Source organism: Blennius ocellaris, assembly GCF_963422515.1.
Source record: "Blennius ocellaris genome assembly, chromosome: 11".
Lineage (NCBI taxonomy): Eukaryota > Metazoa > Chordata > Actinopteri > Blenniiformes > Blenniidae > Blennius > Blennius ocellaris.
In genome coordinates this window covers 25,076,965-25,095,766 of record NC_137660.1, presented here as the reverse complement: position 1 = coordinate 25,095,766, position 18,802 = coordinate 25,076,965, and the positions used below count along the sequence as shown (strand labels likewise).

General features: G+C 39.8%; 1 protein-coding gene across 1 annotated transcript in view; it reads right to left on the bottom strand.

The window, feature by feature from the left end:
* Positions 1-974: 974 nt before the first annotated feature.
* cdh13 (cadherin 13, H-cadherin (heart)) overlaps positions 975-18,802 on the bottom strand; it is a 397,592-nt gene continuing 379,764 nt past the window's right edge. The window contains exon 13 of the mRNA XM_080504779.1: positions 975-1,048. Within this exon, the coding sequence (XP_080360905.1) occupies positions 1,038-1,048 (11 nt within the window). The 3' untranslated portion in view covers positions 975-1,037. The remainder of the gene's footprint in view (positions 1,049-18,802) is intronic.

Below are 18,802 nucleotides of genomic sequence, written 5' to 3'. Positions count from 1 at the left end.
TAAATAAACCAAAAAAAGCATCATCTACGTATCATTGACTGGAAAAGTGAACCTGACATAACACAGCTTATAAAGTTATATGCCACTAATATCAAGTGCAATTAAGAATTATTCACTTTTTCTGATCAAAGTTAGGAGTTAATAATAACTGAGCCATCCTTTCATTTAAGAGCCATTTATGTAACCGCAAACAAGAGTAACTCTGAAATTCTGATGAGAAAAAAGACTTGAAATGCATCTACGGAGTTGTGTTACTGACCCAGGACGACCCCTTGAACTCTGATTTCAACATCCAGCTGCAGCATCTCGCTAACACACGTAACTTTGACGAACAACTTTGAAGCACAGAGCGTTTAGCTACATGGTAAAGTAGAAGGTAAAATAGGCTAACTGTGAGTTACTCCTACTTTTCATTCATTTATTTTTTTTAAACGGCAAGGGGGCAAGGCTGCCAGCTCCTGCACAATTGTCCATTCACAGACAATGGCAAAAAGAGCAGTACTTTCTAAGCTTAAGGCCTTTGTAGACTCACCTGTCAATTCGGGAGTGGGAATGTTAACGATTCTGTTCTACTTCCTGCGGTTAAACTCATTCAGAGCACCCCTGGTACTGTGTTACATAATGTGTGATTATTGCCTTCAATCGTTCTTCTGAAAGTTTGAAGTGCTACCTTACAGGGATTTTCATTTGTACGTATCCTCTTAACACATTACAATGGGCCATATTCATCTAAATAAAATGGAATAATATATAACTGGACTGTTCTATTATTTAATACCTTCTCGCCCAAGTTTCTTTCTTTTATCTTTAAGTGCTTATCAAAAAGTTTCAGCTTTTTCCACGCTGAGACCTTCTGGTGCCTTCACATCTGTGCACCAGACGGCATGAATAGTGTCCCATTTAATCGAGATAATTCATAAAAAAAAACGCGGCACGCTGCGGGTACAAAGATACCTTAATAGAAAGTAAATGGTGCATGCGATTCAGTCACCCGGTTTGGTCGGATGAGCCGCAGGACTTTATCAATCAATCTCTCTTCAGGTGAAATCTGCCAAACAAACAAGGAAGATATTTTGGGCAATCATTATGCAGCCCTCTTCTCCCAAAGTGTAAGACAGATTCAGTTAGTCAATAATAAGTCCACGTATGAGGAGTTAAGAGGGACAGGAAAAATCCTTGTCCTCCGGATGTACCAGTAGTGTCAATAGAAATGGAAGAAGTCAGGCGCTAAATGACTCATTATGATGTCCACGCATGACATACGACATTAGCATATCAAATCATGGCGGCGCTGGGCTGCCCTTGAGGTGAAGGAAATTGGGAGCGTGTGTATGTTTGCATGTCAGAATTAAAAGGGGGGGGGGGAGGCAAAACACACAAATGGCTCACGTTCCTCAATAACGCTCGCCTTCCTCTCTCAACACTAGCAAAGCTATTAGCTAACTGATGAGTGGCTGCAAAATGACAAAATCATAGAGAAACAGGTACCAACACGGGGTGTGGAAATATAATGTTTGTGCTGCTACTGATTCCCTCCATCTGTTTTCATTAAAATGAAAATGAGACAGTTCATCCATCTTTCTGTCAAAGTGATATGCTTGTATCTGGGGAGCAAGGAATGTGAAAATATTCAGTGTCCAATATGCATTCAAATGACGACGCAGCTAGTGTGTACATTGCATGCTTCAATAATGAGCCACGGCTGGGGGTCACGGAACCTCACATTCCTGATGAGGATTGGACGGGAATGTTAAAAAAAACCTTGTAGCATAATGATGCACTCTGTTCTCACGGTGGTACAAATCACGCCTTATTGTTTGCTACCTGCAGTGTGGTGAATTCAAAGCTTGGATTTGTTAGTAGTTTTTATGCTTGATTTACATTAACATAGTTTTTTTTTTTGGGGGGGGGGGGGGGTTTGTGACTTGGTCTTAGTTGTTGTCACACACATTGGAACTGGGACAGGTACCAGTTGGAGGACCTGCTTTCCCAGTTTATACATCACTGACTTCAGTTAAAGTGGGATTGAAGCTGAAATTTCATGAAAGACGGATGGTTTTCTTTTTGAATTACACATAATACATAAATGAATAAATGTAATGTGTGCATATGTGTTTATATGCACCATGTATTTCTGCACGTGTGTTTTGGGTCTCCGACTACCGTACACAACAATAGTGGTAAGACCCACTGAAAATGCAACTTTTTGAAATTGACGCCCAAAGTGGAACGTTTTGAAAAACCTCTAACTGCTTCTAAAAGGAGGAAAACACGTCTTTTTTGAAATGATGCTACTGGATAAATATTTCTTCTGCACATGCATGCAAATACATGCCATAACCACAATGTTTTCCTCCAAAGTGGTATTTCTCCCAGACCATATTCTCCTGCGACTTGGTAGCTTTCTAGTTGAGAGTCTTCAGTCCATACGGATGTCTGTGTACTCACCATTGCTAATGTTTATGGGTATTGTTTTCTGCACACGTGTGTGTGTGTGTGTGTGTGTGTGTGTGTGTGTGTGTGTGTGTGTGTGTGTGTGTGTGTGTGCGTGCGTGTGTGGTTTTAAAGGGGCCCAATTGGAAAGCTAAATTGTTTCCAGTGTTTCTGCCATTGCCGTGTAGACGTACATGGTTTTTAAAATGTTACCATTTTCTAAAATTGTGTTTCCACTTGAAATGTCATGTTAAACAGGGCCCAAGCCTACAAAATAAATACAGGCAAACGTAAGATACTTTGAAAACAATATTGTAATATTGAATCCTCTGAATTAGTTCAAAAACAGAGTCTGATCAAATCTTATCAGTCCCTTTATAGGTTAGCACCTTATTTTTCCCTTCATGTTCCTTTTTTTTTTCTTCTTCTTTTAAACAATCTCTTGTCGGCGTCCATTTCCAGAAGACCTGCTTCTGTGAAGGTCTACTTCTTTTACATGTGCCCCTGCTGAAAAGACTCTCCTTCCTTGTATCTTATGCCAGTTTTCCTCCACTTCTGCTGGGCCTCCTCTCATGAACTCCACTTTTCCACTCTGCTGTGATCACCGCTAAGTCTTTCTGCTGAGACAGTTCTGATCTCGCCGCTGTCCTCTTCCCGGGTAGCAGAGCCTGTCATTTATCGCCAACTGAGCAAAGAGAGTTCCCGAAAGGCAGAGTATCGCTGTCTGTCATAGGCTCTTTCTCCTCTCTCCTGCGTTTGTTTTCAAATTGGTCTTGTTTGTATTCTTTGTTTGCCTCGTTTTTGGCATCTGTTTTAGGTGTAAACAGCTCTCTCGCCACTGTTCTCTACAACGCCTTATTTGCATTCAGTTTTACTCTTTTATCCTTTGTGATGAGATGCTTTGCAGTTCCGTTACGACTCTCCTCCCTCAGGCTTTTTTTCTTCTTCCATTCTCTTGAAGCAGAACAATAATCGTGTCAAACCTGTTCACCACCATACGCAAACGTATCATTATTTGTAAATATATTAGCAGATATTTATGAAAATGTAAACCCTTTGTAGGTGGTTCTTATTTGTTCCTACTTTTGTAAACATTGCCACTACAGTAGTAATCACTGCAACAGTCACCTTATTCATAATCATCAAATGTATTATTCGATCTCGCCATGCTGAATATAAAATTATGGCAATGGCAATCTGTTGTTGCACTGTTAATGCCAACTTGAGGGTCGCATTAAATAAAAAATTCTATCAGATAAAAAAGCATTCTGAACAGGAGCTCTTCAACATTCCACAAAGTGCAGGGTTTGATATTAGATAGAATAAGTTAGTAAGTTTATTCCGTCAACACAGTGCAACAAAACAACAGACTGTCATTTTTGGATTGTAAGATGATCTGACATTATGCAGCCGTGAGTAACGAGTCCACATTTATTTTAAACTTTGGTCATTGTAATTTCAGAAAGTCCACCATATTGCCAAATTGGCGACTTTAAGTTGAGCTACTGAACGCCATTAAACCTAAAGTGCACAAAGTCCTCAATGAAACAGATGATAAAGGGAGATTTGATGGCTTAATGTCTTAAAACAAAAACAATCAAGGATATTTCTACTGGCTGTTTTTTTTTCCAATAAACTCGAGCGCAATAAGACAACGTAATTGTAGCTTTCCGTCATCTCTGCTGTAGTAATTGTGAACGGGGTTACTTTCAGCCACGAGGCTTCACAGACGCCATTCTCTTTTCTTTGTCATCCACCTATGCCTTATACAAGTTGGTCTCATCTCTTTTAATCCCTCGTGCATGAAATCCATTGATGGCTTTTCTGCGTCTCTTTGTCACCGTGCCTTCCCTTTTGGTTGAAATCCGGCTAAATGTTGCAGAGACATGCATGCTCGCAAAGAAAAACCACCACCTAACAGCAAATTAAAACCGTTTCTGTAAATGTAGGAAGTGCAAGGACATGTATTTGTAAAATGTACATTTTGATTGACAGAACCTCAGAGCAGCAACAAAAGCACTTGTAATTTGTTACACAGCTCAAAAAAGTGGAGGCAAGGTGTGACTCATTATCAGGCTTTCTGCAGAGCTTCGCTGCGACACATTTATTTGATTCAGGTGCTTTGGAACAGTAGACACTGAAAACACCTGGAACTGTGACCCTCCAAGACCAGAATTCAACAGCTGAATGTTCTTTCGCCGCGATAAGTGAAGTCGACTAACAAGTGAACCGCATCATATAGGACCGATTTGCATAATGTCTAGAGGTACTTGCTGTTTCATTTATTCTATTTGATCTGCGAATGAGACACAGTCAAGGGAGAGAATGGCAGACTATACACACATGTATTATAGACAGAAACAGCCTTTCACACACACTGGAAACGGTAGATGCATCTTTATAGTCAGCTTTGATTAATCTCCACCCCTTCAACGAAGCTTAAACAACCTACTTCCAAACACAAAATTAAAACTGCAACCTAAAGATTCAACAAATCTCAAATCATCCACTTGTTCTTATTGAATTGTGGGTTGTTGTTTTTGTTGTTGTTGTTGTTTTTTTGTATTCATCAGATTGTGCCCACTTGAAACTGATTGGCAAAGGAGAAGAAGAAAAGTGAAAAGAATCACAACTTGTGCAGAGGCATTCAAAGCGGGGACAAGCTCAGACGAGCCTTAAGGTGTGTTCACTGAGCACAAAGCAAATTTCAGAGGTGGCGGTGCTGCAATTCACCGTCAAAGGAAACGGGAGAGTGAATGTGACGGACAGCTTTTACTCGGGATAGAGTTAGAATTTATGTTTGATCTGAAATTCTGCTGGAGGATTTTGCTCATTTATTACGCAGTCACACTGTGCATTCGCTCCCCTTTGGAGTGAAATATTGGAGATCTTGCGGAACGACAGAGAGGAGGGGCCCTGTGTCTAACCTGCAACCAAAGAAAAAAAAAAGCAATTGCATATGCATATAGGAGAGCTGGGACATATTGGTGATATAGGCAGGGGTGGAGCTTAAACGGCAACAGTGACATAGAGCGGCACTGTGTTCCCTGTTATCTGATTGTTCTGCACAATTGTTATAGTATCAGTGACAATAATTGTCTTGCGTTGACCCAGTCAGCATCTTACCAACAGAGAATAAAATATCAGGGGTGTTAAACTACCCTGCAAGAGGTTCCAGTTCAGCCAGACCACCCAGCAAATGTTAAAAACTGAGACGTTTTTATGACATTTCAATAGAAATTGGATTTATGTTGAGATTGCATTGTCATTTTCGGTAGTAATTGTTTTTGTGAAAATATAGAAATTCTGTACCACAACAAAGAAAAACTTTAAAGTTTAAATTTAAAGGTTATTATGGTGCTATTTTACAGGTCTGACCCATTCAAGATGAATTTGAGCTGTATGTTTGACAACCCTGATGTATATACAGTCGTTAGCTCCCTGAAGAGTCCTCAAACCAACATTTGAATGAAAGTATGATTAAATAGTTTTAAACTAAAATGCTATGCCGCCCACCTTTCATTTCATGTGATAAATGTTGAGTTTCTTTTTGCAACGGTTGTTAAGTGACCTTTGATTTTTGTTTTCTAAAAAAGGAAACATGTGGACAACATAACATCAATGATGAAAGCTCATAAAATATTTTAAAAATACACACAGAGAGAGAAATCAATGCATCAAATACATCTCTACAGAAAAAGTTAGATTTAGCAAAAAAAAATTAATCCCAGTTGAACTAGCAGGATTTAGTTGTATTACTTTAGAGTGCATCCACCCTCAAGTTGAACTCTTTTGCTTCCCGCTAAACAGTAACAAGGGCACGTGGCTTTAAGGCCAGATCAGCAGTACACAACAGCTCTGATTCACAGCTGTTCAAATTACCCTCACGAAAACATTATTGTAAATGATCCATTCTTGCTTGTAATATGTTCTTCATTCCTCTCTGTGACATTAAACGGTAAAGTAATCAAACAATCAACCATAAAAAAGGGAACTTGCGAGGTCGAGATTAATCCGGCTGAACTCTGCGCAGACAGACTCTGTGTGTGGAATAAAATCAGAGTTTCACTGCAACCGCTTTGATCACTGGTTTTAATGATTCACATAAGTACCTGTCTTTGAAAGGAGCTGCTCGTCGGGATAAACCCATAGAGAATATCAGTATGCAGTTCACCTCAGTTCGATGTGCTAACATTGCTTCTGCATATGCAAACGCTGGCAAGTTTGCTATTCCCAACCTACCCCCCCCCCCCCCCCCCAACCCAAATGCTTCTGAGAGGTAAAAAGAATTGGCTAATATAGGTCTTGAAGAAGAACTTTTAGAAACTCCCCTCTCGTCTTCGGTGTGATCTCAGGACACGCATGATTCAATAACAGATTTATTGTCACCTCTGTCTTGTCTTTGAAGCCCTTTACATGGAACATTCAAGAAAACAACCAATGTTTTTAACCGTCTGAATCAAAAATAATGGCGTTTTGGTGTTCATTTCAGATGACAATCAAAACCAGATGTCCAACAATAACAGAGCTCAGAAGAATTAAATCTCACAAATGAGAGGAAACATACTGACAAGCTGACAAAAAGCCTTACTGAATATATATTTCAGTTACAATTATTGGCGTTTTAAAAAAGACTCGCCACTGTAACTTGTTTCAGCCTGGATATTCAGTTATTTCTAGCAAGAAGTTCTCACTAGATGAACTATTAACACCATTTTCTGTGCAATGAACAGAAGTGATAAATGGACCAACTGCTGAACATATATTGACATTCAAGCTAAAAGTTCTCATTAATGTCAGATTCAGGCATCTACTTTAAGAGCTATATTGGCCAAAAATAGCTCTTAAAACACACAATATTACACACTGGCAAGTGGCAAAGTACAGTTTACTTCCCAGGCTATAATCACCTTTAATGACACGCTGGGAATAAATAGGCATTCTCCAAGTTGGCACCTTAACACTCATTTCCTACAGAGCTGACATTGCACTCCAGAGACATCAGAATCAATTAACCTCTGTCTCTTTCTCTCTCTTTGGAAACTAACCTCATTACATCAGCACACAAATATCCTTTTTGCACAAGTGTATACCACTGTTTTACCTCGTTAACACGAGTTTGACCCATTAGCCCCGCAAAGTTACTGTGCTAATAGTTTAATTATCTGATGGATTCGATTGTGCATTCAAATTATGTCTTAGTTGCCTTTCAAACATTGTGATGAGTCATGATAGATAACAGACATTAAATTGTTTTGTTTTATGCTCTGCCACTGCAAATTGTTGTGGTGGCTGTGTAAGGAATAAGTGTCACAACAAGTGCTGACCATTTAAATAAAAAAATACAAAAATTACATGCAAATTAGCAAACAAATAAACAACACAATCGATCAATAAAGCCATGAAGTGGAGCAGTCCTGTGGGACTCTCGCATGGCCTGTTGTCTCGCGGACACTAAAACAAAGGAATGACTCCTCTAAAAGAAGGTGGAGAGCTCATGGCGAAAATAATTGTCTCTTTGCCGACATCTTGAATCAATATATGGGCTGTTACTATTCAATAAAAGATTCATTGTCACCTCTGTTACATCTTTGAAGCACTCTGCGCGCAAGGAAAACTAATGCTTCTAACCATCTGAATCTAAAATGATGGACACAACCGGGTATCACAACAAAACTCCTGAAGGAAGTTAAGTCTCCGCTCTCCTCATTTCATAGTTTGGCCAATCAGACCGGAAACATTAATTGCACAGTTCAGTAACAGAGAATGACTCATTTTGACAACAGTGCTGAGCCACTGTCACAGAGAGGCGTTCACTGCACCATTAATCTCGAGCAGTAGAAAAAAAACAACCCAAAAAATGAACACTAAGCCTCTGAGAGCAGCTATCCTCAACCTGCCCAATGCTGAGCTGAATTCAAGGCACATGTAAAATGTCATTAACACCTGAAAACACTTCAAATCAACATTTTTGGTCAAAAATACTTATGTCTACTACAAAACCGATGTCAAGAGAGGTAATCTCACACATACACTCACATCCGGAGCTACAAATAAGCCTTGCATGCCTGTTAACAGATCATCTGAGGGACCTGGGAACTGTAAAATCCAGAGAAAAACCAATTTTGCCAAAGAGATGGGGGGACATGTAAACCACACAGAAAAGAGGGAGGACATGTAAACCACACAGAAAAGCCGCGTACCCACTAACTGACAAGTATCTCTTAATCGTGAGGTTGTGGATTTGATCTCCCATATTGCTCTGTCCTTGAAGTGCCTTGAGCAAGACACTGAACCCCAAATAGCAGTTACCATTGAAATGAATGCGTGTGTGTGTGTGTGTGTGTGTGTGTGTGTGTGTGTGTGTGTGTGTGTGTGTGTGTGTGTGTGTGTGTGTGTGTGTGTGTGTGTGTGTGTGTGTGTGTGTGTGTGTGTGTGTGAGAATGGGTGAATCTGACAAACAATGCAGAGCAACCTGGAGCAGCTGAATACCTGCAGCAGTTAAAAAAAAGAGTGCATGTCTTTTACTCTAATTTATTTCCAGTAACATCTGTGTCTTCTGCATCCTCCTTCCTCAACCAATCGCCTGCACGTCCTCCCTCACTGTATCCATGAACCTCCTCACCTCCTCTCTCCCGACAGATCCATACTGACCATCATCTTCCTGACATACCAATCATCTCCCCAACACACACTGAACAAAATCAGTGTATCCAACTACTCATCCAACAAATCAGATGTCAAATCAGCTACAAACACTGTTTGAGCTAATTTAGGATACAGTCAACAAGTCAATAGAACTTCATTAAAAAAACAGCAACAAACATATATATACATATATATATATATACACACACACAAGTGGTCTTGCACATGTAGGGATTTGTGAGTGAGTTGGATTAAAGTTGTAAAGGCATTGATTTTGCTGGTGGTGAAGTTTAAAAAAAAAAAGAAACTGCGACAGCAGCTATTTGAGAGCTTCCTACAAACCCAAACATCAATTACTGAAGATTAATAAATTCTTCTCCCATCAGTTTGCCATGTCGCAGAATTCAAATTATGTTCAGAGCTGCATTATGTCTTCTTCTTGTGTTTTCGATCGTGGTGATAAGTTGGGGATTGTCCATCAAACTACAACATCCACTCATTCATTCAAAGACAGAGAGGATGAAAACTATGTCATGTTTTTTTTTTTACATTTTTGATATTTGCCAAAAAGACAAACATTTGGTAAATCATATAACCATTTTAGTGTAATTAAATATATGTACAGTGGATTATGAACATTTAAAGGTGTGATTCTGCTGCTTGTTAAAGCATTCTGACGAGAACATTCTCTCGTGCGCTGCTCTGCCATCTTCGCTGAGAAAGCTCTTTGTTGATTTGTGTTTTTGTGAGAAAAAAGCAATTTCTTGAGTACAACATAGAAAAGAATACCAGGGCAGTAGGGAATGCAGAAGAAACAACCCAAAAGGAAACCAAGGAAAAAGTTGCCACAAAATCTGCAATCAATTGCAAAGGGAAAAAATGATTGCTTGTAACACAAGTGTAGAAAGAAAATCTAATTAATTAAATAATTTACCTTCAGATAAGAACGTTATGTCACATATATGATACTAAATTCAATAATGGTAACTGAAGAGAGCTGATTGACCACTTCTGAGGCATCACATTGTTAAATTCACGTGTATTGTTCACATGTAAAAATTGCACAAACCTGCAAATGATCACCGCATTGATCAGTGGGTCACACTTGCTCTTTTTTTTTTTTTTTTTTAAATCTCATAAACACATGCTGGCAATTTTGGACTTTTTCTGGTAGTAGGTCACTCAAGCTAAGGCATCCTTCTTTCCCATCACGTTCTTCCGCTCCTCTGGGGGAGAAGGCCGGAGAATCCACAGGCAAGATGGGATATATAATCCCTCCAGCATGCTCTGGGTCCCCCTGAGGGACTCCTCTTGGCTGGACATGTTCCGAATATCTCCGCGACCAGGAGACCAGTGGGCTTCCTTCCCCATCAGACAACCCAACTAACTTTACTGCACTTCAACTCTGAGCTCCCTCCGGGTACCAGTGTTCCTCTTTACATGCCAAGTGGGGACTTTGATTTTTTTTTTTTTAAGACGAGTAATGACGGCAGGGGCTGCAAGGTCGAGTTGTCATTAACAGTTTCCCCTCACAGTGAGAAAATCTCTGCTTCGAGTCTGGACTTGTGTGTGTGTGTGTGTGTGTGTGTGTGTGTGTGTGTGTGTGTGTGTGTGTGTGTGTGTGTGTGCTATTTTTTGATATTTTTAAAGCTTGGACTTCAGCAAATCAAATTAATCAACAGGCATTGGAATGTATAAGATATGTGAAGCTGTTTTGATGCAGTGAAACTAAACCATAGTCTTTCATGGAGAAACTATTTATATTTTCTATTCTGGAAACATTCCATTCAGGAGTTTGCTTTGTTTTCTGGCACGAAACACAAAACAGGCGTTGCGCTGCCAAGGACACAGCTTACGCAGCACAACTTTACAAAAAAAAAACCTTTTAAGTTTTTTTTCTTAATGACCAAAAACTTTTTTGCTGTTGTAAAATGCCTTGCAAAATTCCGTATAAAACAATACTTGGATAAAATGTAATATTCCCTGTTTACTTGTGAGCTAAAAATATGTTTTTTCATTCAATTTCTTGTGTTATAGCTTTATATATATTAATCTGTCTGTTTTTTTTTATTAAAACCCGTCACTGATTCAACTATTCCTGCAAATGATCAAAGTATACCACACATTCATAAAGAAACAGACCAAAATTAGTCAAATAGATTGTGATCTTATTGTTTAAAAAGATCAAATGTGAAGGTTATAGGTATTCATGTGTTTCTGCAGTCTTTTTCCATACTTTGTGATTCACCAAAAAAGTTGAAAACAGAAAAGATCAGTACAGCATAAAAAACAATTTCCTCATTAATTCATTACTATTAACAGCTTACTGAACAGGAAAATGTTTCCACCTTACAGTCCCGCAGCTGTCGGCATAGAATATAAAGTGACTGTTGTCATCTTCTCTGTGCCTTTGTTCCCTTTGGCAGCAGGGATTTCTATCATTTTCATCCACTGGCGTTTTGACTTGCGCTTAATCTGCGATTTCACACTGTTTCCATCATTTTCAACCGGGTGTCTCGGCGCCCATCAAAATAAAATAAATGAGAAGTATGTTGCGGCATGACAATTTTCCCCCATGAAGTCATGCCGTGACAACGAGTCTGCGGGATGATAATAGCCTCAGCAGAGTGGTCACTGTGATCAGCCATTCATCTCGCTGCAGGCTCCTCCATAAAGGAGCAGTTTGTATTTTCAGTAGGAATTCAGAGATTCCTAAAGGCGCAAAGCTGCGTAACTTCAAGGTGTGTGTGCGATGGGATGGGACATCCAGTTGTAGTGCTTAATGTACTCAAGAGTGGTTTGTTTTTCGGAGTCCGTTTACATGACAATGATGATCCACCTCGCTGAAAACACAACTTACTGAAAGCGGGTCTCAAGGTGAAACATTTTGAAAGTGTTCTCCATGGAAACAGGCCTTTTTTAAATGCTGCTGCCGGTGCATATGTATGCCACGATGGTAGTAAATAGTTCTTCTGCACACGCACACGTCGATGGTAGGACAGTAAGAACAGTGAGTGTCATGACCCCCAGTCTATATTCTCCTGAGGCTTGGTTGTTTTATAGTAGTCACCCATAATATCAATACACCTTCGTCGTCTGTGGATAAGAGTAGTTTGCTGATGGAAACATAGCTGCTAAATGTTAGGGTAGTGTAATGGGGTTGTCCATCATTTCCTTCATTTTAAACTATGACTGGCAGGGTGATGACAGCTTTAAGGCAGGATAATGAGGAGTGAAGGATGCCATTCTCAATACCAATAATTATCATAACAACAACAACAGCAATATTAATAGAGAAGAAGAAGAAGAAGAAGAAGAAGAAGAAGAAGAAGAAGAAGAAGAAGAAGAAGAAGAAGGATTTGAAAAACTATAGTGTGAATGCCATTGCCTCCAGCATTCACATAATAATAATAATAATGTTCTAAAAAAATATGTTAAAGATATAATTATAAAATATTATTGGATATAATTAATTCAATTAGTGATCATGTGCATCACATCGTGATGCTCTTGTCACTTCCCCTAAACAGAAAGGCTTCACAGGGATGAAGATTTGATATTGGAATCAGCGAAGGATTGGATTAATATGCAGAATTCATAATAAAAATCAATATAGCTCATTTTTTTTCCAATTCCCATCCATTCCCATGTTGTTTGAGAAAGCTATCATCTGCGAACAGCTTCCTTCCCCTCCGGTGCTCATTTAGCTGACTCGAACTGTTTCTGTTTTAGCCGGTGGACTTTGTTAGCCTCCCCACCTCTGCTCCTTCACGGTCCTCTCTCGCCATCCTCATCCCTCCATCCTCATCCCTCCTTCTTTCCCTCTCAGACAAAGTACACACACGCAAAGTCAAGTTGTTCAGAACAGCGGTGTCTCTTGATGAAAACCCAGGGGAAATGTGGCGGGAATTGCTTTCATTTTGTTAAAGACGGGGCCATTCTTTTCCTTTGTGTTCAGCACGACCAGGCACAGCTGTTTGCTCAATTCAATACCAACTCCCTTACAAATGGATTTTACTCCTCTGTTTTTTTCCCTTCCTTTACAGCTTCGTTGGGACTATGTGCCCGCTTGTAATTTCTTAGCTCTTGCTTATCAGACAAAAAAAAAAAAGGAATGGAATGGAAGCGTTAAAAAGGGAGATTTCACTCTGATTAATGTTATTTTATTCTGCAGAAATCTAGAGTAAATCTTACACTGCCCAGAATGAATCATAACAATAACAGTATATTGAGATTATTTCCAGATGACCTTGACTAAAAGGTTAAGCAGATACCATGCAGAGCACTCATATTTGTCAGTGGCAAGTGTGTTGTTTGTAGCCGCACTCTGCTCTGTGGATACATCTAAAACCTGAATGAAATATTCATCAAGGTAAAACCCTGGCTGAGCATGGCAGCACGGAGACAGTTCTGTAATTGAGAGCACAGGGGATCCAGGTTAGTGTAGCCTAACAGAAGAGAGGGAGGTCACAGCAGCAGTCAGCAGGCTGTTTATGTGGGGAAAATGGCTGTTTCAACAACCACAGTGTTTTTTGTTTGTTTTTTTTCTAACCAACTGGTGTGCAGTCCAGGAAAAACTGCACTGGAGTAAAACTATATTGCATGTGAGGGTGGGGGGGGTGTGTGGAGGAAAAGAAATGAAAGTTTGCTTCCAATTCTAGCACCAGATATCTAAAATGATCAAATGAAAGCCTGCGGTGATAATCATTGATATAATAATTTCATTTATGTAATATAATAAATATGCCTTGTGATAATTTTCCACATATCTCACATATTGGATTCCTCAAGTGCAGTATGTATTAATATAATGCATATACATATATTTCTCTTAAAAATTAAAGCTTATTTTGAGAGTCCAGCTTAGTTTGAACATACAGGAATATCAACACATTTAGAAGGTCAAAATATCATCATACTGGTATGAGCAGGGGCCACTCAATTGGTTTAAGAATTTCTATTCTATTTTATTCTATCATGGCCTCACTTAAAGGACAGTTTGTAACAGTAAGAGTCTGAAGCGTGTAAATACTTCCTTACAAATATATAACTCCCTCGGTCTTTGAATTAGTATTGCTTCGAATATAATTATTGTGTGCTGATTATAAAATATGGACAGACCTCTGCAGCAGTAATGGCCTTCTCTCAGCATTGATTTTGCTCTTCTTGGACCTTTGGGATCTTTTGGGTTTAAAAACCTCTTTAAATTTCGATCCAGTCATGTAATGTCACAAAACTTATTTACCAAAATGATTACAGTGAAGCCAAACAATGGCGGACACACACTCTCATGAACAACAATGTGCAGTTACACACGTCATATCAAAATTCTGGAAAGTGTCTTTTTGACATGTGTAAATCTCATTCTGACATCCCCAGAACTGCTAATAACCTACCTGAGATTTGATCGTGTCATCTTAAAATCCTCTGGCCTTGTAAATCTGCCCCTTTGTGTAAAACACAATGAGATGACACCATGCACAAGTTTATCTGATTGGCAAGTTTCTGACTTTGCCGTGCATTAAGTGTGACACATATTTTGACTTGACTATACTAACCATATATTGTATTTATCTATATTTTCTCCCTGTGCCTGGTTCCAGGTTCTCCTGTTTCCTCACATAGTCCAAAAGCGTGCATTTGAGGTTATGCTGTAATTGCTGACACAAAGGGCTCGTTTCCAAGTGAAAATGCTGAACCGTTGTTGCGTAAGAGCGTGTCTGTTTACATGAAAACAGTGCTGGGAATCAAGTTTATGAAAATATTTCTCAAGGTGGAACCTTTTGACAAGGCTCCACCTCTGTGGTTGTATAAAAGGGAAAAATGCAACTTTTTTTAAAACGCTTGGGCTCTACTTTCGTGTAGACGCTGAAACACTGCTACTGTGCATGTGCACCACGACCACCGTAAATACTGTAGTTCTTCTAGATGGTCAATGATAGCAGTGGTGGCTCAACATGCTAACTTCATCGTTTTCACTGTATTTGCTGTTTCCATGAAAACGTACATCGTTTTCAAAATGTTGTTGCGTAAACGCAAAACTTTTTTGTGACAAAACCGCAAATACAATGCATTTTCACTAGAAGCAATGTCATGTAAACACGGACTAAATGGCCTTTGTAGATGTGAATATGGGCGTTGGTCTGTTTCTCTGTATTTGTCCTGTGGTGGCCAGTGATGCCAGTATGTGACCACTTTTTTGGTCGTGTTACTATTTCCAAAGCAGTAATCAGCCTAATGTTACTTAACCAAGTCACTGTGCATTACTTTCTCTTGCCTGTAAGGTGGCTGTATCACTGAAAAGAACAGCCATAGATTAACCGGACTGCTTCTCCTTTCCTTCGTCTCCAACATGACCCACACCCAGGCAATCACAACCCTACTCACTCCAAAGGTGCATTCAAGTAACATAAAAAAGCATAGAAACCAACATTACACCGTCATCGAGGCACTACAACAATAACACAACTCCTGAGTCGAAAGATATTTTAGCAGGAAGGCCACCCCCAAGGCAACTGTGGCAACACTGGTGGTGACCTGCCGGGCATCTCGCCTGCTGATATCAGCCGAAGTCAGCTTGCCGCCGAGTTTGATACAAGAGGAAGGCACACATGACAGAGACAAGAAAATAACTGTGCACTTCCTTTGCTGGGTATTCTAAATTGGATGCTCTGTTACTACTGGTTTTCTTCTCAGCTTCCACACAGTAAAAGCAGGTACACCTCGCGTCTGCATGCATGGATTGACAGTCTAGCTAATTTGGCGGGATCCCTGGTTTTCCTCAGACCATCAGCTTGTCAATCTCCTCAGTGATTACAAGTTTGGTGGTGGTGTGTGCTCGTCAGGTCATCCTTGTTGCTCCTTCGTGAAAGCCTTCTCCGGCCTGACTGGAGTCAAACAACCTACCATCTGCCTTGCTCCAATCAGAGAGACTTCAAAGGCTGTTACAAGAGGCACCAGAGAGATGAAAAATTGCATTGCTATTCCCACTTACATCTGTTTCCACCCAGTTATGAAGTTGTGCAAAGGTAAGAGCCATGTGATGTCCCAAAGCAGCATGGAAAGGTGCTTTGCATAAAACCCCTGCCTCTATAAAATGTGATTACTTTCACCTAAAAATAAAGATTGTATGTAAGGGAGTAACAGCTCGCTTGCCTCTGTCCAAAGATAAATCAGTTTCACCTACTGGCACATCTAAATCTCTCTAATTAATTGTGTCTGATTTGTTTAATTTGCACAAACAGAAACCAAGTGCATGAAGCCTTTGGGGACCCAGCATGCACACAGAAAGAGAGCATTAACACACAGTGGGAGTTTTCTCTTTGCTGACCTGTGTTTTCAGGACTGAGATAGCACTACTGGTTACGAATGAAAACCATTGGAGTAGATAGGACATAATCCCTTTCTGGTCACATTAAAAAAAAAAAAGAAAAGAAAAAAGATATACAGTATGTACCTAAATTACCTCACCAGATTAAGCAGGGGGAAAAAAGTTAATTAATCCAAATCAGCAGATTCCTTCACTTTGCCAGAGCCAGGACCTGTAACCTGACTTCTCCCAAACTTCTCCAACTATCCTATGATGAGCATGTTAGCAAGCCTGCAGCCTTACATTTTCCACATGGGTGAACAGTTTTGAACTTTGTGGAACTTTGACCGAGAAAAAGAAAACCGTCTTTTCAGCTCTGACCTCTGATTTAATGGAGAGTCCAAAATGGAAGAAGCTATCATTCCTTATTAGGTGTACTTCACTGCACTGTTCTTTATCCAGAAACTGCTTCATGGCAGAGCAAAGATCTGCAGACAGCTGAGACAGCAAAGACACGATAAACCGACAGGAGTTCATGAAAACAGGTCAGGGAGGCACGAGGGACGATGGAAGATTTCTGCAAGCGCATAAGAGTAACTAAAGACACTTCTGCCGTGAGACATAATTAGTTGATCTGTTGCACAAACTAGTTTCCAGTACACTGAACATGTTACGTGTGAGTTTAAGGAATGCACATTAAAAACCGAAACTACACCAGCACTCAGGATGGTGACTGATCTTTTTGTAAGTGCTTCTCAGTGCAAACCCTAACTGTAGACGTTCTCTCAATTAAATACAAAAGATTGACAAAATATTATTTAATATTAAAAACACATTTTTGCTTGTATTTTAAAAGTGATAACTTCCAACTTAAATCAGACATATACTTTTTCAAGTGAAAATGGAAACATTTGGTAGCGTTTTGGGTTTCCATTCACTCGACAACGGTGCTGGAAGTCACTGAAATTTTTGAAAACAGCGCTCAAGGTGGCCATTTTTTTTTTTTTAATTTGCCCACAAATGCTGGGGCGAAGCTCATGTTTTGCTTCTGCAATTTACCAACTTTTCACAGAAACTACTGACCTGAATTGCATGAAGATTTTATTCTTCTTGTGGAAACTGGAGGTCTGCTGTGAGCCGTCAGTCCTGGCTGCAGAACGGAAGCTGCCATTAGCCACCTGCTAGCACACTGCCAACTCCGCACCAGCACTCGCAGCTAATATCTCGGTCCAGAAACACTGGTGTGAGTGCATTGACTCTGTATTTATCTGTATGCCCCTGTGCAGTGTTTTGCACAGTGATGTTGCTACACGCTCATTAGCAATGATATGAGCCAATGGCGAACATGCTCGTGCTACTAACTCAGTTGCTCTACTGAGTGCCCTTTCTAGTTGAGGATGCTCTGACTCTATCTCTGTGAAAATGGGAGAACACGCAACTTTTTGGGTGAGTTTGAATGATTTGTGCAGTCTCAGCTTCGGGGACGGTGGAAAATGTATTAAAACTCTTTGTGACTCGGAAAGAACAAGAAGATTTTGTAGGGGCTGGTGAGTGACAAGTCAATGTATGGTGTTATTACCTCGATGAAACTATATTGTTTTCAGCATTTCTGCCATTTTCATGTCAACGGACATTGTACTCAAAACGTTGCAGAGTAAATACACAAGTTTTCTCAGACAAAAACTATGCGATTTTACTAGATCCAATCTATAAACGGGGCCTCAATCAAACCTTAAGATTTGCTTTAAACCGTAAATAGCTATTAATTTTCCATCTAAGATGTTGCTTTATGAATAGACTAAGGTACACTCACATAAAAACACACAGATGCTATTCACTGTGCTCCTTGATTTTCAGCATGAAAGAATTCACAGGTGATCAATTTAATTTTCATTATAAAAAGAAACTTATTTTCCCAAGAACCAGCTGGTGATTAGTAAAGCTTCTCATTATTGTGACGCTGTCCTGTCCTTGCAGACAGCCACTGCAATTTCAGTTTGACAAAGACACATGGCTTCACTTATTATAAAAATACCCCCGAAAATTGCGTTTCACGCTGCAGCATTAACGCCAAACGGTGTTTCTTTAGGCATTTTAAGCAACATATATTAACATATGAATTTATTACACCACAAATGTGTATCTAGGAGAAACCAACATGAATGTTGTGCTATTCAGGATCTATCAGTGAAAAGTCATGAAAACAGAAGTGCCAGATACTGCCGTGGGACAGCTTCAGACGCATTGTTAAAGTAGCTCTCGGCATGTCAGAAATTTACTGTACCCAGCAGCCCTCTGTCTTTCGGATAGGTTTACTACAGGAGACCAGCTCAGCAGTCCGATCAAGGACAACAAGAGGTTATTAAGTAAATCTACTCTCAGCAATTGTTGCCTTCCGCTCTGCTCCCCCCT